The sequence below is a fragment of the Malurus melanocephalus genome, unplaced genomic scaffold (assembly GCF_030028575.1).
Source record: "Malurus melanocephalus ecotype Western Australia unplaced genomic scaffold, MMel_1.1 scaffold_7, whole genome shotgun sequence".
Classification (NCBI taxonomy): domain Eukaryota; kingdom Metazoa; phylum Chordata; class Aves; order Passeriformes; family Maluridae; genus Malurus; species Malurus melanocephalus.
In genome coordinates, this window is record NW_026623239.1 from 2,775,969 (window position 1) to 2,801,812 (window position 25,844).

At 37.7% G+C, this 25,844-nt stretch overlaps 1 protein-coding gene across 5 annotated transcripts in view; it reads right to left on the reverse strand.

Annotated features, from left to right (window-relative positions):
- Nucleotides 1–4,854: 4,854 nt before the first annotated feature.
- CEMIP2 (cell migration inducing hyaluronidase 2) overlaps nt 4,855–25,844 on the reverse strand; it is a 54,205-nt gene continuing 33,215 nt past the window's right edge. For all 5 annotated transcript variants that reach the window (XM_057372516.1, XM_057372509.1, XM_057372524.1 and 2 more), the window contains 16 exons: nt 25,409–25,614; nt 24,767–24,836; nt 22,006–22,134; nt 20,317–20,405; nt 18,318–18,449; nt 17,810–17,845; nt 16,992–17,147; nt 14,234–14,411; nt 13,527–13,742; nt 12,657–12,868; nt 12,001–12,186; nt 10,598–10,817; nt 9,901–9,999; nt 8,661–8,809; nt 7,867–7,973; nt 4,855–7,130 (listed from right to left, as the gene is read on the reverse strand). In XM_057372516.1, the coding sequence (XP_057228499.1) occupies nt 6,928–7,130; nt 7,867–7,973; nt 8,661–8,809; nt 9,901–9,999; nt 10,598–10,817; nt 12,001–12,186; nt 12,657–12,868; nt 13,527–13,742; nt 14,234–14,411; nt 16,992–17,147; nt 17,810–17,845; nt 18,318–18,449; nt 20,317–20,405; nt 22,006–22,134; nt 24,767–24,836; nt 25,409–25,614 (2,388 nt within the window). In that variant the 3' untranslated portion in view covers nt 4,855–6,927. The remainder of the gene's footprint in view (nt 7,131–7,866; nt 7,974–8,660; nt 8,810–9,900; nt 10,000–10,597; nt 10,818–12,000; nt 12,187–12,656; nt 12,869–13,526; nt 13,743–14,233; nt 14,412–16,991; nt 17,148–17,809; nt 17,846–18,317; nt 18,450–20,316; nt 20,406–22,005; nt 22,135–24,766; nt 24,837–25,408; nt 25,615–25,844) is intronic.

Consider the following 25,844-nt stretch of genomic DNA (forward strand, 5'->3'; position numbering starts at 1 on the left):
CTACATACTCTTGGTACCAGTATAATTGACTTCCTGTCTTCCAAAAAATTGTGTACAATTGCATTCTGGTAACTTACCTGTTACATGAAAAATAAGCCATATTGCAGCAAATGTATCAATGCCTAGGAAGAGGCAGCAAAGTCTGCAAAAGTCAGTGACAACACACAAACACAAACCGCCCCCCCCCACTTCATTATCCACTGCTACATGGAGAAAGAGGGCTTTTGTTCACATTTTTACTCTAAATCTTACTGATGGCTCCTCTGCATGCAACTCGTTAATTGTTTGTGAAGAAAGTTCAGTGTAAGAACTTGGTTTACAAGCAGTAGATGTTAAAGCAAGAGTTAGTTAATGGACTACAAAAAGAAAAGTGGAATTAAACACTCACTTTAGGTRCAAATTGCCAAATTACTTCTGCAGCAATTATGAGCAAAACCCCACACTTGCATTCAAACACTTGTTCCTATGACTTTAGGCTCACATAGCTGATTGCTCACAAGTTAAGCATTTACTGGATGACAACCTATAAAAATTACAAAGATGGCCAGGGTAATTATTGTCTCTAGAGATCAAGGATTTTCCTGTACCTATCTTGTTGCATCTCTGCCTAGTGAAAAATTCCATCTCACTTGGCACTTTCACTTGCAGGTATATTCTAGCAAATGACATGTCTCTGCTCAACTTTATTACTTTTACATAACATTTCTGAAAATTATTAATGTTTACAATCAAGATACAGAGTGTTTGGGCCTTTTAAGTCCATGAGCAGAATCTGGTTAACGATAGGTGTGGATTAACATACTGGTGATAGTGTATGTCAATCTGAGAGAATATAGTCACCTGAAGAGAAAACAGGATTTTCACTCACATGTACCATATACTGTACTCCTAAGAGAACATTTGCTTCCCTGTTAAGCTCTGTATTGAGATTTTATGCTCCAGGCCCCTTCAGCAGTGACATTCCTTGACAGCTTCAGTTCTAGGCAATTAGTAGTATCATTTACTCTTTCACAGGTTCTGGGCATCAGGCTTTCACAGGCAAAGAGGGGGAACCGTTTACATACAAAAATATTTTTGTAATTTTTAGGATCTTCTTTGGAAAATAGAGTTGTTTACACACTTAAGTATTACACAGACATAAATCTAAAAATTGTAATTCACTSAGGACCCTGGTTTTCTACTTGTATAATCAATAACTGCTAAACATATGCTTATTAGTGTGAGCTTTATTTATTAGCTTCATTTTGGAAACTGAGTTTGAATGTCACCACTAGCCATGATGTTACTTGTGTAGGACTGCCCAGGGTGGGAGCATGTGTGGTGTAAAGAGCGCATAGTGACCTAAAYGTGAAAATCATGAAGTACCATGGGGAAAAAACACAACCAGTTACTCCTACTAAGAGGGGATATCAATATTTCTAAGCTGCATATTGACTCTCATTCTAATTCCATAATCTGGACTGCAAAGTGTCTAATCTGGTTCACTCAATGTGGTGGTCATGGAGGAACTCAAACCCACCCTGACTCACAGATTTCAAAGGACCTTTGACTTCAAGTAACACAAAAGTAGGGACTAGAAATCAACATTTTTACTCAAGGTCTGAGCTATTAATTCTTTCCGTTTCACACTGAGAGGCTGTGGAATCTCCCTAACTCGGGATGTTCCACAACTGTCTGGACACAATCCTGGGGTTGTGGAACATGCTCTGGGGTGACCCTGCTTGAGCAGGGGGCTGGACCAGACCCTCAGTGTTCCTTCCAGTGTGGCCGATCCTGTGATTCTGTGACATTCAAGTCGCCACACCTGATGCCTATTGGCCAAAGATATTTCYATGCAACTCATTGATTTTGAACTTGTTGCTACCATGTGAGTCAAAAGGAGCTGAGAATTTTACAAAAGTGTATTTTGAGTGATGTCTCTTAAAAGAGTGTCATGAATGAGTGTATTAGGTTGCTCAAAGAACCATTGGCAAAGGTATGGGTAAAAGCAGGTTTAATATAAAAGTCAAAGCGTGAAAAAGTTTGTTGGCAAAGTTCACTCCATTATTTACTGGATAGAGCACACAGAAAAATCAGACTAAAATYTTAATCAATCAATCTAAAAATAAAAATTGATTTAAAATTATATACATAGAAGCTGGGGATGGGAAAAGAGCAAGGATGGGAAAGGATAAGATTAAAAGGAATAAGGAAGACTCTCTTTTTAGTCACAAGGATCAGAGTAAACACCCTTACCAAACTGAGCCTTGGACTTGACCAAAGATTTAGTCCTAAAGGGTTTACCATCACTTAAACTTAACAGCAACCAAAAGCACTCAATCAGCAACCTAACAAATAATTAAAACCACTGTCTCAGATACTTTGGAAACAGATTTATGTAAAAGAGGGACTTACAGTAATTCAGGAAAATGTGCAGGCAGCAAAATGTTGGAAACATCAGAAATGGAAAGTTCTGTGGGRATAAGATACTTAACCAGGACAGCATCCCAGTCCTTAAGGATGGAGAATAAAGTGGTGAGGGTTCCCACAAAGCAAAAAGAGAAAAGTGTAAATGGCTTATAGGGAAAAGAGATTGCAAACTATTTTTCTTCATTTTCTTCCATGTTCAGCTAGTAAATTTTGCCAATGAGTTCTTACTTTATGTTTGTCTGCTARCTAACAGAACAACCCAGAGGCAATTGTGCATGCTGCTATGATTCATGGGATTATAGAAACTCTTATCTTCCAACACTTGGTATTTCCCTGTAGTGAAGTATGGAAAAATCTGGTATCAATAGATGAATGTTAAAAAGAAGAATGTCACCAAACATGGTGCATATGGATATTTATATTACACTATTAAAAAAAAAWTAAAAGCAGAAATGTGCAATATTTACTACTGAGTGATGCTCATCATAGAATAATTTTTCAGAAATAGAAATGAGACCACAGATAACTACAGTAGTCTGCTCTTACTGAGAACATATACCAGTCATTTGCACCAGAGTTGGAGGAAAACTATTAGATCATAGTTCACACCCTACAAATGGAATAAACCATCTTATGCTGAAGAACTTCACAGATATTAAAAAGATGATATCATCTGAGATCCATCCCCAAATGCTAAATTACACAAAACACAATTACACAAAACACACCCTGAACTGACTTTAGTGTATCTGTTGAAAATGTCACTGGAAATGCTGCATGGAAAGAGAYAGTTGAGTTTCCAGCTGCTTATAGCAGCTCTAGCAGAGAGTTATTACTTAGAAAATTGCAACATCAAAATAATCCTGAAATACCTTTATACCATTATATAAAGACAGGAACTTGTATATTCTATGGACATTCTTGTATATTCTAATTCCTCAAAAAGATTATAAATTAGAATATTCATGTCACCCTAGCTGACTTGGAAAAAGCTGAAACAAAGACTTCACCTTCCAGGCAAGGCAATAAAGTCTGCTTTATCCTTGTAAATACAATAGAAATCGAAAAAGTTAAGAAGTTGGCCTTTAAAGAGAAAGTTTATACAGATGAATTACCAAAACCTTCCCATAAGTGCTAAAACAAGTATGACCAGAAGTGGAAAAATAATGACTCGGTAAAGCTCACATAAATGCAATTTTGAAGTTGAAAAGTTACTGCTCTTCATAGATGTTCTGGCACTAAAGTGACACCAGGATTACCTTAAACAAATACAAGCACAACAAACCTTCTAAGACCTTCACTGACCAGTGCAGATACACAYACAGAGTGCATCACATGCAGCTGACTGGGCTTTTCAGTCTAAACTGGATGACTATCCTTAGATCTGCATCCTTCCTCCATAAGGTGAAAAGGAGTTGAGGGGAAGCAGAGGAAATCATGGGATGTGCCCTGAACAGGAAACTCATGCCCTGGGTCAGAAGTTATCTGGGGCCTCAGCTGTCACTGCTGCCCCACAATAATAAAATTAAGTCTGTCTTTTCCTAAGCATGTCCTTGCCATCATCCTGGCTCTTTGGGGATGGGTTTCTAATCCTTCATGTAAGGGATTTCCACTGGTGCTTTTGGCCAGAGAGATGGCCTTGTTGAGAGTACACTTATCTGCTGTTGGCTCCAAGTAATTTGTTTATTCTTTTGTTTTGTTTTGTTTTTTTAATTTACTGCAGGGCAACACCATTTGAGCAAGGAMTGAAAATTAATATATTTGTATACAAAGCCTAAGCATGAAGAAGCAATTACAATGACTTTTGGACTGCCTTTAGGGATTCACCAAGTTTCAGACAAGAAAAGTGTCTGACTCAGCCCTTGCAGGTTGCAGCAGAGAGGCTTACGTACATCAGTGATTTTACTGCCCACAACCACAGCATCATCTGGATGGCAGTCACTTGCTGTCTCCACAGAAAAACACTCCACTGGCAATCCATTCCAGTGTTTGACCACCTCCTCAGTAAAAACTTTCCTTCTGTTTTTGTGGAATTGCCTGCATTTCAGTGTGTGCCCAGAGCCTCTTCCTCTCTGCCACTGGGCACCACTGAGAATAGGCTTTATCTTTTTTACTCCCACACCAGGCAGTTAAAGACATGGATAGGATGCCCTGAGTTAATATCAACTCTGCTCTCCTTGCTCCCCCAAGCTAAAATGACTCTAGACTCAGCAGCTCAGACTGGCTTTGAGATACCCGGCTTTCAAGACAGGCCCATAACTTCAGTCACCATCAGTGTCTCCTTTCCAGAACTGCTAACTTGTCTCTGAATGAAGAGAAGGATATACTCCAAAAACCTCACCAGTAAACCTGTGTTTGAAATGCGTTAGTATGTATTATTCACACAGCAAACATCATAAAATTACTTGMTACAAGAACAGAAGACACCCAAAATTATATTGCCTTTTCAGATGTAAAAATTTATTTATGCTATTTATCAAGTGTTTAAATTTACACAAAAGACAAACACTTCAACTTCAGRTCCAACTGTTCATCAGTAAGCCCTACATCAGAATAACCCTTGACACTTCCAAGGACAAATTTTACAAGACGCTTAGAACAGCAGAATATCATAAACAATGGCCAACTTCACAAGCCTGAGGGTCACTACTTTGTCACTATTTCTCTGCAGAGCACAACCCACAGAATAGAGGAAGCCTTAAAGCCATTTTAATCCCCAAACACTATCACTACTGCACTCAAAGCATTTAAATCACAYTGCCCTGCATTAATAACACCAAACATTACAGATAGGCTTAAACTTTTATCACAGATTCCCCTAACAAAATTACTTTTTTAAAAAACATTACAAGAGAACTGTGCATCAGAACAACTGCAAAATACACAATCACCCATTTGGCTTGGTTTAACAATAAAAATATCAGTCATCCATTTGTTAACTTCAACTCTTGTGTTGTACACCTCACCCCTCCTTTCTCACTTAAGAAACTACACTAGACCAGGCAGTTTAATTGTAGCACTGAGGTAGCATATTTCAGTTGAACAGAAGAATAGGTTTGACACTTTGCCTCCTTCTCCTTTAAAGCACAAAAAAAAAATCCCCACAGTTTTTCAACATCTTTGGAGAAGACAGGCATATAGATAATTCCAACAGCCACTCTACTTTGAATTCAAAGCACAAAGCATCTCTGAATGGTAGATACATTACACCAGCTCAAATGAATGAAAACATATACAAGAAGGAGGAAGTATGTCAGTTTTATTAGAACTAGGGTTACATTTTAGCCCTATGGCACCTCTTGTTCCCCATTATGAAATGCATCTTTACAGTCCCTRAAATTTAATTTCAAAGACAAAGATCATGGAAGAGGGCAGCTGTGCCTCTGTTCTAAATCATTTTCATATTATTGTCTGTTTCTGCCAATTGCAACAAAACAAGATGAAATCAAATGGACCTAATATAAAGTCAATAGGAACTAATAACATGAGTATACTAAAAGAATCAAAGTTAAGGCAGAAGATATGACAATGAACTGAGAGCACTGTCCATTTACTAGGAATTTATAGCTGGGATAGCCTTACAAATAATTTAAACACAAAAAAAAAAACCAAACAAAAAGAAAAAAAACAAAAAACACACTGCAAGAGTAGAAGCTTAATTTCCTAACAAATTGAAAATATAAAGTATCTCAGCTTTGCCCTTCTGGCTAAAAGCTTTAAAAGACTAAGCTGAAGTCAAGCTGTACACAAGACTGCAACTGTAACTTGCAGACTGTTTATTATAGTAACTCTTACAGACACACCTGTGTATTTAGAGGGAATAATAAACAGTGATCTTAAGCAACAGTAGTAATTTCCTGCTCTGCATGCCATGATTGTACACATAGCCTTGTAAAACTCTGCTGAATGGTAGACAATCCTCACCCAGCCCCAGGCTGGATCTTTGAATTCCTCCCTCCATCTTTCACACAGGAAAGAAAAAAATTTACTGCAGTTAAAATCCCTTGAGTYAGCTGCATGCATAGGAGAAAATGGGTTTTAACACATGGGAAAGTAAATTGAGAATGTAACTGAGCTGATAAATAAACTCCCAAGAAACAGCTAAACAGTGGAGGGAAAAATGCATAAGTTATAATGACCAATTCAAGCTGTTTATGAAGGCATTGATATTAATATTTCAAGTAACCCAAAATGCACTCCAACACTTGTTATTAAAAACTTAAGGCTTTTATGAATACCCTCTTACATACAAAAGGAGTATTAAACAGAAGGAACTTGTTTACAGTAAATACAAACATCTGAAAAATCTCTGAAACCTGTTTATACAAATACTAATAAATTCTTTAATATTTTGTACAACTAGAAGGTGCACAGATTGGCATTCAAGCAGTCAATGCTGGCAAACATCTGTCAGACAATAACATGATTTACTTGGATAACAATATAGTTTAAAATGCCATAAATTAAAAAATAAGTTAGTTCACATTTTTTCCCCAGATTTTATGTACATCTTAGTCTTTAATGAGATCGTGTAGCCTTCTTCAGAAGCTCAAGGTCTCTCCGACGGCTTTTGATTGCTCTGGCACAGCCATACTCTTCCAGTTGCAAAGGGATATACTTTTCTATCTGAACGAGCCCGAGCCCATGCCCAGCAGGACTGGTAAACAGCTTAATCCAGGATGGCTTAATGTTTCCTCTGAAGCCCAGAAAGGCCAAGCTTCCTGTGACAAAAACAGCTCAGCATTACCAAACTAGCCAAGCTCACTGCAGCACAACACAGGACTGGTTCGGTAGCAAAGGGCACACTCCTCTGAAATGCCTTCTCCCACATTATTCAGGACAYTAGCCCACCCTCAACTTCACATGCAGCCCACAAGGAAATAATGATTTGCAATTTCCTTTTTCACTATTTAGTATTAAATACCCTGAAATCTTAATTTGAAAATACAGCTAACTGGACAGTTATAAAACCTCATTTCTCAAACACAACTTGTGCCATCACCCTGAACAGATGAGAGCTATCCCATGTGGCCTATAACTCACTATCCCTGAAAATATCAAGAGCTTCTCATTTCTAGCTTCAAGTTTTTAGAACAGGAAATACTAGGCAGGCACAGATTGCTTAAAAATAGATTTGCTGGGTGAGGCACAAAATACAGGCTTTAGGAAAAAAGTCTGGGACTCTTTTTTGTGCAATCCACAGGCACAAAGAACTGCTAATTACTTCTCTGTTTGCAACAAGCCTCACACAATGGGCAAAGGGAAGGGCTGTCTGCCCCATCTGTTGAAGAGCTGCCCACCTCCCCTCTCAGCAAGAGCTGACACCCAGCAGCCAGACCAGTGCAAACTGGCAACCACCCTCCACCAGCTGCATCCTCTTCACACACCCTTTTCACCAGCCAACATAAATACAAAGACTAGGGTGGTGTCAAAGAAATGCGAAACATTTGCACCCACCGTTGCTCTGAAGATAAGGTGGTTTTGCTGTCCCCAGGGACATTAAGGCTTCTGCTAAATTATTAGGAATTGCTACATCACCTCTTGTGCTCAGCAGAATGATAGACCTGCAGCAGGAACAGTACAGACACAGCAGCTGTTGTAAACATGTTTTTTTTAATACTCTGCCACACACCTTTACAGCTAGTTGCCCTCACAGTCCAAYTCCTTAAGAGTACTTATGACATGGAAATAGCTAATCCTTTTCTGAAAGCAGTACTTAGTACTTCTTGTTTTTAAACTGACTTTAAAATTTAACTTAAAAATCATTGTAGAGTGTTATTTAAATACAGTGTAATATTTTGTACCCAAAAAATCRAGTTTAGGTATTGATCCAAAATTAGCAAATTAAAACGATTTTTTCTGACACTATATAGTCATCAAGGATTTGCTCCCTATAGGGAGAGAACACTCTATCCTTCACACAGTCCTTGCCAGTGTCCTTATTAAACAAAAACTTATTCTTGTTTTAAGTAAAGAAGTATTATTATATGACACTTTGCTAAAGAATATTATTTTTGAGGAAAAAGGCAACACCAGAAAAYGGTAAGTGTTCCAAATTTGCTTTGTTTTCTCAAATAAGACTAAACTGTCCAATAAATTACTCCTATGTTTCTCCTTTCATCTCAACTTAGACATATGTTTGTTCACTTCCAGTGCTCCTGTATCATCTGTTCATCAACACTTAAATCCATGTCAGAGAGCAGAGCTGCAGCCTACAGGACATACTGGAAAAGAGTGGTCATTGCACATACCTTTGTGGAATTCCAGATTTTAAATATCCATCTACACGCCTAATGTCTACTCCAGAAAATAATTTGTTTCCCAACACTGTGCCAGTGCAGGCATCTACTACAACAATAAGTATACCATTATCCTTGAAGAAAAACATGGTGCCATTGACCTGAAAAGGAAGAAAAAGAGAGAAAAGGAAGTTCTTATGAATCAAACAGCAATTCTACTACACTCAGGGTTGACCTTATTCTAGGTTAGACATTTGTAATTTCCTTACAAATAATTGCTTCTCCCAATATCTCTTCAATTTTCCCTTTGAAAGGACACTGCTTAATGGGACTTTTGAAATTGCATGGGAGCATTAAATCTGTAGCTTCTCTAGGAATATTGCACATTCCAGGTGACCAACTATCTGCCTCAGTCACTGCTGCGGCTTTGGGAAGCTAAAATTCAGCACTGAACCACCTGGACTTTCTCGACAAGAATAAAGTTACTTGATCCCTGCAGCAGGCTGGTTCCAGCCTACTTTCTTCCTACTGAGTGCTCTAGCTGCTTTGGATATGGAACACACGTTCCTTAGCAGCTGCAAAAGTTATTCAGCTCATGTGCCATTTGTGTACCTGGATAACTGAAGGTTCAGCCAGGCCAACGTAGGGCATGTGCAGACTAAACTCTGTGGTGTGAGGGTGTCTGCAAATGGTATTTCACTATCACATTAAGCCTACTTCAGCATCTGATTGGAAAAGGCAACTAAATGACTTTTTATACCATTCCATGTCACTGGGTTTATTTGGGCCAGAAGAGAACAATACAGAAATCTACTGATTCTTTAGTAATTGCCATTTAGAGGACTTTAGCAAAACTTAATGGCTTGCATGACCCACCCTATTAACTTGCTAATCTGTTTGCAGCAAGACAAGTTCGACAAAATGGATTTAACCTAACAAATTGTTAGGTTATRTGATTTGTTTATTTCCAAAACCAGCCATAAATGTATACCAACACAGGTTTAGACATGGAACAGAACGTTTTAAACACTAACTTTTSTCTTCAGCAGATAGGATACAAATACAAAATAGAGCTTTGAAGCCTGTAACATAAGCCTTTTAACTTTTAAAAACGCTGTTTTTTAAACAACGAACTCAACAAACTCTCTTCAAGTAAAGAAAATTGAGGTCAGCATTATGTAGAGCTGTACAACTGTTGCAATATAAACTCCTAAAATTATATTTAAGAAAACAAACAATAAAGAATACTTACATTTATAAATGCTTGCTGACTTCTGCTTGACTCTTTTTCATCAGATGAATTAATCTGCACAAGGAGGTAGTTTTTGTGAGGATCACTGGTGAATACCACCTGGATATCAAACACAACAGTTAGGTACACATACTGATGTTTCTTCGACGCTTCATCATGCACAGTTTTATAATGGACAGCCTATGCTCCAAGAAAATGTATCCATTTGTCAGCAGCATTATTTATGGTACTAGCAATCCTAATAAATACAATTATGCATAGTGCAATRTATTTTATCCCCTAATTTCAATACTTTTCTCAGTTGTATAGCTGAGACAATTTCACATTCACGTTAATAAGCGAACACCCAAGCAAAGAGAAGGTTGGCCACGCAGGTCGCTGCAGAAAAGCTCTCCATGTAGCACAGATAATACCAAAGTGCAAGACATTAATCCACCTGCACCAGTAATCCACCAATAATCCTTTTCTGTAGCCCTTGGAGCAAGAGTTGAACCAAAGAAGAAAAGAAAAAAACCTGAAAACTTTGTGCYACAGAAAGGACTCCAGCCTTCAAGGAGTCCAAGAAGATTAACAAGGTGACCAGCGCAAGGTGCTAAGTGCAGTATCCTGTGCTGAAAGACTGAAATGTGGACTTAAATTGAGTAGACAGCATCACCAATTCTACAGTTCATGACAGGTTTTGCTTATTTTACTTTACCTGAGTTGTGCCACATTTTGTACATGGTACAGTAGTTTTTCCTGGCATCTGCTTTATGATGGTTGGTACTTGGTAGTACTTTGGGTAAGCTTTTGCCATGCAATTACTTATCCCTTTTGATGAATCTTTGGTCACAATCTTGATCCTTTCACATCCCTGAGATGAGCAATAACTGTGACCATCCCTATTATATTTGGCTTGAAGAAATAAAAACAGTAACCTACACATAAAAAGAGGAAAAATAATCTAAATTAACTGGTGAAATACAAATTTATAGGAAATACAGGATTATGTCAAATCTTAGCAGCCATATTTCATGATTTTAAGAGGCAGAGAAACTACAGTATTAGTTTCCGCACCACTGTCCACACTTTTTCAAAGCATTTACAGTTTACTAGAGTTAGGAAGTATTTAATGACTTATCTAACATTCTCAACACTTAAAGGAGACATTAATATAAATGCAGATATTTTGCAAAAAAAACCAAAAAAAACCAAAACAGTCTTCAGACCAGTGGCTTACAGGAAAAAAACCTAATTGCAGAGCATGAATTATTTCCTTGGTCATAGATCTCTGTAGGAAAGCAGTGGCAACTGTTTGGATCTTCAGTTTTACCCACCAGCATGGGACAAAGTAGTTGTGCTACTTCAAATGCCTGGAAATGCAGTTTAAGGTRTAGTGGTTGATAATATTCACAGAAGAGTGGTAGTTCTTCTACTACGTATTAGCTCTTACACAAAGCAACACAAATGTTGTTTCAAAAACTACACTAATTTGCATATTTACTACAGACAGGCACAGTAACAGATAAAAGAACAAACTACATGAGAACAATTCTAAATTGAAGACCAACATTCACAAAACATGTAAGTGATGTACATAGGACTTAATTTATTGAAAGCTGACTATATCTTAAACCTCTCAGAAGGATCCTAGTGGCCTCTGTCAGAAGTACTTCTGAAAGAGAGGCTAAGACTTTTAAATTSTTTTGAGATAGCTGAAAACAGATTGGGATTTTCAGAAATACAATTTTTAAATGCTGGAAGAGAAAGCTTTTTGGAAATTTTTAGAATTTTCAGTTTAGCAAGAAGATACATTTTCTCTGACGACTAAGAAATTAAATCCTGAAGGGCATGGCTCTGCAGCACACCAGATACTGTATTTTTCCTAGACATAGGGTTGGAAATATCTTTGGTAACTGTCTTGGTCTGTGAGAAKTATTTCAGTAACAGCCACAGTACTCTGGAGATTTAAAGACATATAATCATTCTCCCAAAGAGGTTTTGGGGTCCTTCTGAACAGCTTTCTTCTTGTGCAGGTGTCTCAGTTGATTTTAACACTATCAGACTGGACATTTTAAGGTTAAACAACATCTCCTAGTAGAGTCAAATTACAAAAGTTACCCAGTACTGTTGTCGAAGTAAAACCTCTTGTCTGATCGATTCTTTTCAAGCTCCATCATCGAAGATACAGGTGTGTAGCGCTCCACCTTGCTTGACAAAGCAGATGAGCGCCTTTGAAAGGTTTCCAATACTATAACAAAATCTGTCTTTGGTTGGTAACAAAGACCAACACGAATCCAGTCATTCCTGAAACCAAAATATGGTAGGAACATTTTAGATGTCAGTACGGAACACACAGATCACTCAAAAAAAAAGAAATAGCTGCTAAACCCTCAACCAGATGACCAAATCTGCAGTCTTTCATTAAATATTAAAAAAACCTCAGATTCTCTGATATATTTGATTGTATGCTTTAGAGATATAAAATAAGTTCATCTGCCAACAAAATCAAACATGATAAACTATTCAACACCAATTCTGCTCAACTTCACTCTGTACTATTTCTTCTCCAAAGGTTTTTCCTTGAAGACACTATATTGGACAAGTGTTTAACTCCAGGTGCAGRTCTATTGCTTGATGCTTTTCATACTTTGGTATTTGTAATTATGAAAAAAACCCCAACCTGTTTTGGTTTGCAAACTCAGGCACAGTAATCTTGCAGGACATAACTTCAGTACTGCCTTACGGATCAAAGTCACAAAAGAAAGTAAACATACTTGTTGAAGTTAATGAGATACAGATAGGTAACATTTGGAGCTTTTCCATTCCAATGTATTGTATAGCCCTTTTGAAGCATCACTACTGGCTGGTATTGCTGAAAGGCAGCTGCTCTCTGATTAATGCCTCGAAGAACCATGGGATTGGCTGGATACTCATCTCGGACRATAGTCATGGAAAGATTCTGTCCATTCCATGTTTGGACATAAACCTACATGATATTAAAGAGGGTGAAAAGAGGAAGGTTTGGCCTCTGTGCAAAAGAAAATGAAATACTGAAGCACAATCAGTACATTATTGACCAAAATGCTACCATTTGATGTTCTGAGTTATGTTATACACAAATGTCTTGTGAATGAAAGTCCTATTTCACAAAACTACTATAGATTTTTACCATTTTACAGACAAAAACAGGTAAGGAAGAGAAAAAAAAATAATCATAWTGACATTTGGCCATGCAGAAAAGGAATCAAAATGGGAATCAAACCTGTAAGACTCATAATCAGAAGCTGGTATTTAACATCTCCAGAAAAKCAACCAACAAAACAAACCCTTTAAAATCCACTCTTTTGAAAAAAGCAGACAGAACTTGAGTGGAAGACATCTTCAATATAAAAATGTTTTAGCAGACACGGCTGCAAGACAGAACTGCTAAGTTATCTTTCAGCATCTAATATTGTAYCCTCAGTATTGCTGAGAGGAAACATGATATATACAAAATTGGCTGAAAAGTATAATATGAATAAAAGCATTTTTAAAAGTAAAAAAAWTTTGAAATCCAAAGACGGGTAATTCTGTATTTCTTACACTATCTGACTCAACAAGTAGTTGCATAGGTTTGCCCAAAACAAAAAGCCAAAAATACTAGCCTGTGCATAGTTCCCACTGCAAACCACTCCATTCCATTCTGTGATATTAATGCATTTGGGGTGTTGAATCAAGTAATTATCCATTCGGCCCACATAGGTATCCCTGTAAGCAGTCACTGAACCATCTAGATCATGAAATATTGAGTTCTTGTCACCATCCAGATCTCCTTCTTCAAACCAGGGACCAGGCTTTCCAAAGAAGGCTTTCAAAGAAACCTGACAACAACAATGAAATTTTTTATTTCCTTTTCACCAGGTGGAACACAGACTAACATTTGCACATGTGCAGAAACAAATTTGACAAAGCTGATTAAAAACTTTACAATAAGGACAGCAGAATCTTGCAAAACAGTTATGCTGGGCTTTAGTAACAGGCTCAGGCCAGCTTTTGCTTCTGAACACTGTTAATATTTGCTGCTGAAAATTCATTACTAAGGATATACCAAACCTTACAAAATCTTACAAAAATTTCATTTTAGGTTTACCACAAACCATGAATCATTTATTGTAACAAATCCTACATCTCTGTTGGTATTGTTTTTTCTCAGGGAACAAAGGATACACWCTGGGTGACCTCCAGCCAGGAGACAAACTCTGCAGTAGGTATGCACAGAAAGRATGACCTACAGCTCTTGTCTACATATGTTAAACACAAGAAGAAATGAAAACCATTTGCAAGACTCAAGGAAAATTTGCAATAAACTTACATTTGGACCAAACTTCACAAGAGAAATGTTATTTTTTGGAGTCATCTGCCACGGATTTTTCATCAAGAATCCAACTGCACTGGTAAATCTATCTGGAGTTGCCATAAAGTTTTTGAATGTGCACTTGGTAAGGTGAATAGGTCCATCATAAATCTGAAAGCCTCTGATTGGAAATGTCCTGTTAATGCAAGCAGACATTTATACCATCCTGTAATAAAAACCATGATACGCCTGAATGTGTGTTAAATACATTTCTTCTGAGAGAAAACAACAATTAGATAATGGCTCGCAAGATAGATTTTAGTAAAGGAAATATGGTTTCTGCACTTCTCTAATGAGCCAAAAATCCACCACTCTTAAATCTTTCTGTTAGAAGAGCTATCACCGTCCATTTGCAAATGCGCCCCTTTTCCAATATGAGAAATACAGCAGAAAAATAATACCRCCTGCTCTTTGATTGATCATGGCATGCTGGAAGTGACTGTAGACTGGAGAAAGCAAATGTCACTTGTAACTTGAAGAAGGAACACCCACAGAATGGCAGGCTGGTAAGACTTAGCTTGACCCYCCGGAAGGTGATGGAGCAATTAGTCCTGGAAACCATTTCTAGGTGCCTGAAGGACTAGGAGGTCATCAGGAACGAATAACATGGATAATACAGAGTAATCACCAAGGAGAAGCTGATAAATTTCTGTGATGAAATGACAGGTCTGGTAGCTGAGGGGAGAGCAGTGGACATGGTCTACCAAAACAGCAGTAAGACTTTTGACGCTGTGTCCCGTAAGATCCTCACAAAGTATGGGCTGGATAAGACAGTGAGATGGACTGAGAAACAGCTGAATGGCTGGGCTGAGAAGGTGATGGCACAAAGTCTACTTGTAGACCAGTAACTGGTGATCTACCCCAGGGGTCAATACTGAGCCCAGTTTTGTTCATTATCTTCCTTAGTGATATAGATAATCAGGCCAAGTATAGCCTATAAGCCAAGTCTTCAGAGGGCACAAAACTGAGGGAAGCAGCCTATACTCCAGAGAGTTGTGCCACCACCCAGACAGAYCTTGACAGGCTGGAGTAATGGGCAGATGGGAACCTGGTGAAATTTAACACAGGCAAATGCAAGCTCTTGCACGTTGGGAGAAACAACATTTTGCACCAGTGAAAAGGACCTATGGATCCTGATGGAAACCAAACTGATCCTAAGCCAAACCACGTGCCTTTGCCACAAAGAGGGAAAAGGTATCCAGGGCTGCACTGTGAGAAATGTTTCCAGCAAAGTGAGGGAAGTGATACTTCCCATTGTTTTCAGCACTTGTGAAGCAACACTTARAGCGCTTGTCCCCAGTACAAGACAGATACGGAGATACTGGAGAGTGCAACAAAGGGCCACAGAGCATCTCTCATGGGAAGAAACACTCTTTTTCCTGGAACACATGTACTCTCATGGGAAGAAACACAGTTCAACCTGGAGAAGAAAAGGCCTGGGGAGGAATCTCATTGTATAATATCATCTGAAGGGAGGGTGCAAAGAAGATGGAGCTAGGCTATTCTCAGTGACAGTATCAGGAACAATGGGCACAAGACRAAGAACAGGAGGTACCTGCTAAACATTGGGATAAACTGTTTCATTGAGAGGGTGACAGAGCACTAGCACAAGTTGTCCAGGGAAGCTGTGGAGAATCCATCCTTGGAGATATTCTAAAAATACCTGAATGTGGTCCTGGAACACAAGCYCTACTGTGACACTTGAGCAGGGGCGTTGGATAAGATGACCTCCAGAGGCCCCTTCCAACCCGCAATTCCACTCAATAAGACTGAATAACTCATATATCACCACCACATTAATTTCTTCCTTTCAATGGCTAAACCACAAAAAACTAGGGTGGCCTGGGCCCACTGCACCCTTTGTCCTAGTTTTGGCAAGGATGTGAGAAGACAAAGCCTGSAGCCATGTGGGCATGGCCAAGACATTGTGCTGCTTGACACCATCTTACATCATGGCTGGGAGGCAGGGAAAGGGACTCTTATTTCCTGAAGGGAGGGTGTTCCTTTTTCCAGGGGAACAGTGGGGTTACACTGGTCCTGACCAGAGGGCTTGTCCACTGGAAGGAAGCTGTGGGGTGCTGACCGTCTTTTTGGCCATTTCATTTTTTTGTCTTGGAGGCCACCCAGTGCCAGGTCGAGCAGTGCGTATTTTTTCGTAAATCACCTTCTTTTAGTCACTTTTGTTAACAATATTGTTCCTATGTCAGCTCAAGATCTCTGTCTTTTGTCTCCCTCATCTGAGGAGGTGAAGGAAGGGGAGTGGCTGTGTGGGGCTCCATTTCTGCCTGGGCTTAGACCAAAATATTCCTATTCTGAGACAAGAGTAGGACTTGATAAAACGTTAAACCAGCATCAGCACAAGTCAAAGAGAAAATGATCATGGTCACAGACTGTGCTTTTTCACAGATTGCAAACTGACCTTCAAAATTCTTTACCTGGAAGCTTTCTTCCAGACCTGAATGTTTTTTAAGACTAAGGTTTCATTTAAATAGGATAACTCAAATTGCTACAGAACAGTAACCTGTGGAACCATCAGATGAACCTGCCTCAGCAAAAAGGTGAGAGTGACACAGATACACATGCAGCATTGAAAAGAAAAAGAGACCATTACCTTCAACGCAGTATTAAAATCTCACAGGTCAATCAAGAAGGCTGCTTACACATGATACAGAGAATATTTCTTGTACTTCTACTCCTTCATTCATTACGTACTTACCGATTTCTAGGCAGAGTGCGTGTCTTGTTGTCTACTCCTCCAGTTCCCACATATTTGTTCTGTCCACCTTGAAACCCGTAATTCTTGCTCTCACCTATGAACAGTGACTCCGATACCTCCTGGCTGGCACCTTCATCATTTGGGAAGCTCCCATCACTACCAAAGCAACATCAGAGATAAGTCTTTAGTAAAGCCCTTCAGCAGATGATTATACCAAGGCATACTACTTTCACTTTTATAACAATCCTCCTGTATAGATTTCATGCACAGAACAATAGATTTGATCATTAACAGTAACAGAGGTTAACTCCCTGAAATGTTCCACAGAACCAAACATTAAAGTTTCTAACTCCCTTGGTAGTTCAGGATTTTTTTTCACAGCCCCCTTYTGCAGTCCTAGAACCAGCTCCTCATAACCTAAATAGCAGCAATTTCAGCTCACTACCTAAGTTACTTGATTTTTTCATTAGAAAGAGACGCTACCCCTGTTAAATGCTCACCTCCCTTCTTTTCAATTACTCACTTTCAGCTGAGGAGGATGATAAAATACTGCCTAAGGAATCATACAATACCAAGAATACCTGGATCAACATAGCCTTTCTGGAAAAGAGGCAGCAAACTATTGTGTAAACCAAATASAGGTTGCTCTAAAGTGTCAGTTTACAGACTCTGTAAAATCACCTGCACCACTGGAAATACAACCAGGCCTCAAACTGAAACTGCAACCTTATGAAAATATATAAATTAATTTTAATAGACACATATCAATGTTCTAAGCTTCTAGGCATGGAAACAGAAATTATTAACAAAGTACTCACCTAGCAAATGTCAAACCTATTCCATTGTCCGCAAACCTACAAGAAAGTCCAAAGCATCAATTTTTTTTTCTGAATTATCCTACAATTGGCTAATATAAGAGCACATCCTGCTATGCACTGAAAAAAAGCTTGAATTTTTCTATTAATGGAACTTAGAATCGCCACATACTTAACTTTTCTAAAAGCATTGTCGTTAAAAAGGAATCAAATAATTTTTCTACACATTTCAAGTACAACTTGAGAGCTTCAGGGAGACAACAGAAATCCTAGTCTAAATTTACTGCCTCTASCAGCTCTTATGGCTCTTTTCAGTACAGTTCTTTTTTTGCTGTTTAAGGCAGAWCTAATCACATATAAACTTGCATATTCGAAGTTATGGGATGGTTTGAAAGCTGATCATGATATTGATAAGTTCCACTCCTATAACCCTGTGGTAATGTACCTTCATAAACAAAGCTTCAGGGAAAACTTCTTAACAGCACGCAGCTGTTTGTCTCTGAACACCTACCCAGAGTTTTGAATGAGGATATCCCCTCCCCTGACCCAGGCCCCATGATCATTGTTTTTGAAAGAGATTAATCTGTCAATCAGGGCAGCAACTCGGGGCTTTTCAGGGTCTGCATCTTGATGAGGTCGAAACCTGGAAGAGACAAACACTCAGTATAAGAAAACTTTTTATTTTATATGTGTCATATATGTTGTGCAGAGTAAGCATGAAAKATAAACATTCATGTGATGGGCAAATTCAACTCTTCTTCATGTTTGGAATGAAAAAAGCTAAAAGCAGGTACAACTCYGGCTCTCTAGTACTAGAAAAGAGTCGCTGGGATATAATGAAGCAGGAAAATGAAACTTTTTTTTTCCAGTAACTGTCACATGTTCTTGCTTAGTCTCCCTAAGTTCCTTTAGCTACCTTTAACCTGCCTTTATCCCCTTTTCCTTGTTTTCCTCCCCACTTGTACTGAAGCATTAATGTGCAAGTTTGATGGAGGGAATTAAAAGCTCCCGGGAAGGAAGGCTGACATTAGCTATGCAAGAGCAGCCTGGACATTTGTCTAATTGGTCCTTCAAATCTTCTAAACTCTTCTGACACACAGGAGTGCTAATTTAGGCATACCTGAGCTTTTTTTTTTTTGTATTGCTAGCAAAATGGTCTTGTACAGTAAATTATGACTGGAATATAGTTTAAATAATATGAGGAAACAGCCTGATTAAGAACTGGTGATGTTTTCACTTCATTATTCCCAAGACTCCAGTGAAAAAATAATACATTTTTTAAAATTGCAAAAAGGCATTTTGAGTGGGTACAGACATCTATRTCCATTATTTGAATCACCTAATGCTCTTTTGCTTGGATCTGCCTCACCCCATCCAAGGGAGGAAGCAGAAAACAGGTAATGTTAAGTTTTGACAGTCTCAGGCTTCTCAACTAACATTTTAACCCCTCCAGTCTGGTTCCATGCACAATGATTAGGGACCTCATGTAGTTATGCAGTGCTTCATTCCTTTTCTTTCTGCTGAGAAAACATGRACCCAATTTCACACACRGAGTTTTGTGCATCCTCAGCACACTACAGGCTCTTAAGAGAGCATTCTGCCCCTCTCAAGTTCCCCTTGACTATCTGTAATGATCCCTTGATGACTGAGGTAAACCATAAGGGTTATATGGGCTTTCTCTCAAAACAGGTTCATTTCCAAATTATGAAGTATTGAGTAATGCCAAAATTAGGAACTTTCCTCCTTGCATCTGCAGCAGTACCTTAACTGTTCTCATCCTAAACACAGGTCACCTGAAAATAAAAATCCTATGAACCATATTTTCAGCCCTAATGCTTAGTTGTCACAATAAAATATTGACAGACACAGTGATCCAATATTGTCATTCAACCATATTCCCAGGTTCTTTTACTTGAAGTTCAGGATAAGACTAAACAGGYACAGAATAACCTGGAACTCTCCTAGACTCTCAATTACTTTTTCTCTCACTCTGTAAACTAAGGAAAATGYGGTTTATTGTACCACCTCTGCAAGTAGCCTTCATCAAAACTGTACCACTGAGCTGYGACTTCCAAGTCTAGAAGGAACAGCAGAAACATTCAGCAGGAAAGGTAAGTGGATGTATTACTGAAGCCTTTTTCTAACAATTAGTTAAAACTGACTCGTGAATCAGAGGATAAGATTTTAAAGGAATATTTTCCTATCAGCAGTAATTCCAGAAAACATTTTAAGCATAACAGCAATGCATGTTTAAAACAGTGTCTTCTAAGAGGATGAAAACTATCCTGAGMAAAAGTTCAGAGGAAACCCAAATCCTTTAAGAGACACCACCTCTGTTGTTCATAAAAACAGAGGAAATGGTGGGAATGAGGGAAAAGAACATACATGAACTTACTGTTTGTAATTTACAAATTATTGAATTGTTTTAAAAGGATTTTTCCTCATGTGAATGTAAGAGCAGTCTCAAAACTTTGCCATTTTTCACTCACTTGAAAGAAAATATCATTTACCTTGCATTGTTGTCCAAACAAAGGTATTCCCTGGGATCATCAGCACTAGCATTAGTTGTTTTAACACCCTTATCAATAAACAAACCAGCCTGAAACAAGCAAGGAAAGAAAATTCATACTATCCAAAATTAAACGTATAGTAAGCATGAAAGTTTTTTAATTTAAACATTACATTCCATATACATATTAGAAACTCTCAGGTCTTTCAGTTTGGCTTTAGCTGGCATATTGTCTAAGGGAATACTAGATAATTAATATAATGAACTAAAATGTCCATTAATGTAATGTGCTAAAAGGAAAGGAATTATCTGTGATTTAAAAAAAAAAAGTAATGGAAAATGATCAAAGTTCACGTCAGACTTCTTTCACAACATCTATTGGAGGTTTTACACTTATTTCCAGATGCTATTCTGGAAAATCTAGAAGACAATCTTGTGGTGAATTCAAATTATTCTCACAAATGGAAAAGAAAAGAAAACCCAAAACCCACTGTGAAAAATCCTTTTGAATTTCACTTTAAAACTAAACTACCTTTAACACTAAAGACTTTTTTGGTCCAAGCAGTCATAAGCTTGAAACTCAATAACCCAGTCTGAAAAAAATTACTTGAGAAAATAAAAGCATGAGGAAGCATTTATGCTCTTTAACCTCACTTACATACAAATACCTACAACTACTTTAATCTCTGATCCAAATTAAGATTACAATTGAGTCTTACATACAAGCAGAATCTCAGACCTGCTGGTGGAGCTCTCTTTCAACAGAGAAACTGCTACCCTTGTTTAAAGATTGTATTATCTATACAGCTGCAAATCTTCTTTCACAATGCACTTTTGTATTCAGTATGTTTTAATTCCAATCTGAAGAAAATRCCATACAGTCCCGAACACACTGTTAACACAACTTCCATAAAACATTGCATCATTTCTTGGTATCCCAGAAAACCAACTGCCAAGTAAAATCAGTTTCACTTTGCAAAAAAACATCCAATAATGATTCTATAAGATCTTAGTGGCTAAACTATGAGAATCTCCTGCAGCARCCTAACACAAATAAGTATTTTAGAGTTTGGTGGCTTTGTAAATGTAAATATTATATTTATACACACACAGAGTGGCTAGATTCCAAATGAAATGCTTTAACAACTTTAACTTCAGCTGAAATGTGAAAAGGTTTGAAAGTCATACTAACAAAACATTTCTCATTGACTGTAGGCTGAAAATTCTGTCAGAAAACTGTTACAAATAACTAGGCTCCTGAAGGCAATATTGAAGTTTAATCACTAGCCAGAGACTGTGTCACCATGTGCAAACACCTGAGTTACTGTACACTGGAGACTCAGAAAAATATATTGTAGCTACTGCAGCAAGGTATTAGATGAATCACTTGATTCTTCAAGGGTCAGCTTTCTTTGGAGTAGAAAACAAAGCTACTTTTTTCTGAGAAAAAATAYTTTATTTGAAGTATTAATTGATTTTAGTTGATTGTGTCTTATGAGGATATGAAAGTGAATACTCAAAATGTGACTGGAAAACACACCTATCCCRATTATTCATTGTTCTATAGCACAGTTCAAACACGGCACAAAATCTATCTCCTAACCACCTTAAAATGTAAACAGACAAGTTCTAATAAAGAATATTGAGAAATAAAGATCTCCACTTTTTTTTTAATAAGATAACACATTACCTTAAAATTAGAATGAACTCTGTTGTTATAGAAGATTCCTAGGGGTGTAAGTTCTGATTTGGTTTCCATGGCTAAACTGTGAGAATCTCCTGTAGCAACCCTGTGGAACAAATACCATATTCCAGTATCCTGCAAGACAGGAGAAAATAACATCACTTATAAGTGATTGTGATACTACTATCGGTGATGATACATCTATTCWCAGAGTAAGTGTTGCTAAGTTGAACTTGGGACATTTTAAGTAAAGATGCAAATAAAAACATAGACCAAACCAACCGCATGCATTGGAATATAGATTTAAAAACAAAGTGTACAAACATCTGTTTGATCAGTGAAAAAGTGGGACTTGGCAAATAAGGCTATATKCTAGTGGACAATGTGCACCAAAAACTGTTTTGCTTCTCAGTGAAGGCATTTAACRTCACATATTTAAGATGTTCTAATATTTCAAAGCAGAAAAGCATCCAAGTTAATGTAACTTTTGCAGTTCAGTTACATGTCAACCTACACACTTGMTTTTCTTTTGCTACTAGATAATACTACTCATAGTAAAATATTCAAAATCATTCCTCTTTTCCTTACTGTTGCAGTCTGATTAAGGTTGGTTCATCCCTGCTCCTATCAAAATTTAAATGGCAGAGCCAAAAAAACTACAAGAGGTTTCAGAATACAGGTAAAAAAAAACTACATCAAGAAATCTGGCCAGTTCAGAGCACTGTGCCAACAATGCAGTAATAATTTTAGTATCTGCTCATTTTCTAAATTTTCTCAACATCTCTGCTCTTAAAGAAGCTGGATTTATCTGCTAAATGCAACCCACAAAATTTCTCTTTCCACCACATCCACGTTTGCAAGCGATGGCATCATGAAAACACAAGCACAGGAGACACCTACATACATGAAAAATTTTGCCAGACCATATGCCATGTACCCCTAAAAAATAAAAAACGAATCACCACACAAAGCACATTAAAGTGTTAAACAGTAGCTAAAGATACACTGAGTGCTCCCACAAAAAATATTCATCACCCTTTTCAAGAAACATGGATAAAGCTGATTCACCCTGTCTTAAAAGATTTCATGCATTTCATTCCAAGAATATTCTAATTTTCCAAACACTGGTGGAAATTTTACTTTACAGTAACGTTCCCATCCCACTGTGTAATGATGACACACTGACATTTTTGGTGATTAATCATTACAAAGCAAATATGGATATTCCATTAATAAAAATACCAAAATCTTACCTCATATATAATTAAATACAGCTCTGTGCTTGGCAGACTCAAGTAAATTTTATCCAAAACCCACCCTGATGCTTGAAAAACAGATAAACTTAAGAGCTTGTTAAGCATCTGCAAGCATTCAGAAATAGCCATTTTTTTTTTCTCCTCTAATACACTCCCTTACAAGAGGATTCACTGCATAATTAAGGAACTGGGAGGAAAAATGGAATTATTTGGTTATGAATTGCTCTAGCTTATACCARCAAAAGCTCTGTAGGGAAAGGTTTTATGAACTAAGTTGAAGCATTTTTTTTTTCTGAAACACAGTAAGCTGCAGTCCCTTTATATCAATGTGTTTACATCCATGCAAGGGAGGTGCATCATAGTGGCCAAACTGTTACCACAAACCCTTGCTCCATTCAGGCACATCCTGCTATCAAAAGGAAGTGACATCCACTGGATTGAGTTGCACTTGCAGGACCTAAGCACCAGATCAAAGACGCTGTTTTAGCCTGCAAAGCCTAAACTAGGTATATTGCATAACGCAGACAAGATGGGGAGACATTGTGCTGATCAGAAAAGAGCTGGTTTAATTTGATGGGCGTGTCCCAGTGGCAGACAGTCAAATAGAAAAGTTTGTCAAAACAAATAATCAAAAACAAACCCACAACAAAACCAACCAAAATTAGACCATACAAAACGCATAAAAAAATTTTCCRATTTTTTTCATACTCTAGATATTTCAACTCAGTTAACCTTTTTGAATTCTATTCTATTTATTGATAACAACTTATTAAACGATCTGTGGCTAAGAATACACAGGCTCATASTCTTCCAAAACAGAAGTCTTTGTAAAAACAATTAACAAACTTTCCTATCTTCCATTCCAACTGATCTCTTCAGAGAGATCCAATTAAAAACCTTACATATCTCACTCAGCCTCTTATCCAGTGTAGAACAGACTCCAGCCCCCTCCTCCACAACACGTACAGAGCTTTACTTTACAGGCACCTGTGACAAAGCATTTGCACTAACACAAGGTTCTGAACAAGCAAAACTGTATCAGCAGTCACTGGCTGGAAACAATTGACTAGCACTGAAGAAAAAAAGTGTTTTAGCTGTTTCTTACACAATTAACACCCTTCTGTAGTCATTTTTCATTCCAGTGACTACAGCTCTTGCAGAGCTATCACTAAACTCATGACAACCTACAGAAAATACAAAAGACTTAATATGAAATGCACCAGTTCTGTGGAAATAAAAAGATTTCTACATGTATACAGTAAGACTATTGTCAGGTCTAATAACTACAAACAAGCAATCTCCTCTGTTCCTGCCACAAAAAGATTTTTGGCATCTCTTAAATGCACGCYTAGACACACCTTGCACCATCAGTGGCAATACAGTGTCAAACATAAAAGGATTATTACACAAAAGCATAAGAATACATGTATATCTGGCAGTGTAAACATTACAGGTTTTACAAATGCCACTGACATGAGGAGTTTGTGATGAATTACACCCATATGCCTCACCTGTGAGCCTGCTGCTGCATTATTTATAAGATGATTGTTGGGATGAGAAATCCAGAATGTTGAAACAGCCCTGAAATATTATTCAGACACAAGTTACTACAGAAAACCTCTAACTCCAATACAAATTACCTCACCGTTATAACAAGCACATCAGAAAAAGCTAACCTGATGAAGTCACTTTACATTCAAAACAAAAATCACAAAACCTCCCACATGTAGAAGTCAAAGTTGCCTTTTTCTTTTATTTTAGTGCAAAATATTGTATTTAATGGTGTACAGATACCCCATGCAGTGATAAAGTGTTCTAAGAAACTTTCACAAGAAATAAGTGGTATTCAGAAAAAACAGTGGTGACAACTTGGGAATATGCATACATTTATGCAATTGTGAAGATGTTCAATAGAATTTTAAGGCCCCARCTATCACAAGAAACAACAATATTCCTATAAACCAACATTTTTCATTAATAAAAGACTAAATGCAAATTTTTATTACTATTTTTTAAATACTAGTACCACATTTAAGGTGCTTGCATTAATTAAATTATCAACAAAAATGTTCCCCTCTGAATTTTGTCAAAAGATCATCAGCAGTTTTAACTGCAGCTGGTTGGGTTTTGCTTTTTCATCATGACATACTCACATGCAGTCTGTGGCTGGCACTGGGACATAACTTCCATACACCTTATCCCTAATCCCCATACACATGCTGCTATTTCTGTCTGTAGGTAGAATAGTGCCTGGTTTTGTGAGTAGCCCAAGGTTGTGGAACAAAGTATTCCTCTGCTCAATGCCATCTTCTATGAAGAAACAGTGACCTAATGTGTCATAGCCAATGGTGTCCTTTATCTGTACAAATACAAGTTCATTATGTCAGCACTAACAGCATTTACTAAGATTTATTTGACAAACACCATCTAGTTTTACTGTCTTGGCACAGCTGCAGTAAAGTTTTGATATCAGCAGTGCAGATGATTCAAGCACATAGTTTTATTTATCCCTTACAAACACACTGCTATGTCTGGAGAGCTTAGCTGCCTTACAGCTGTCTCACAGCCAGCTGCTGTAAGAATCTGAAA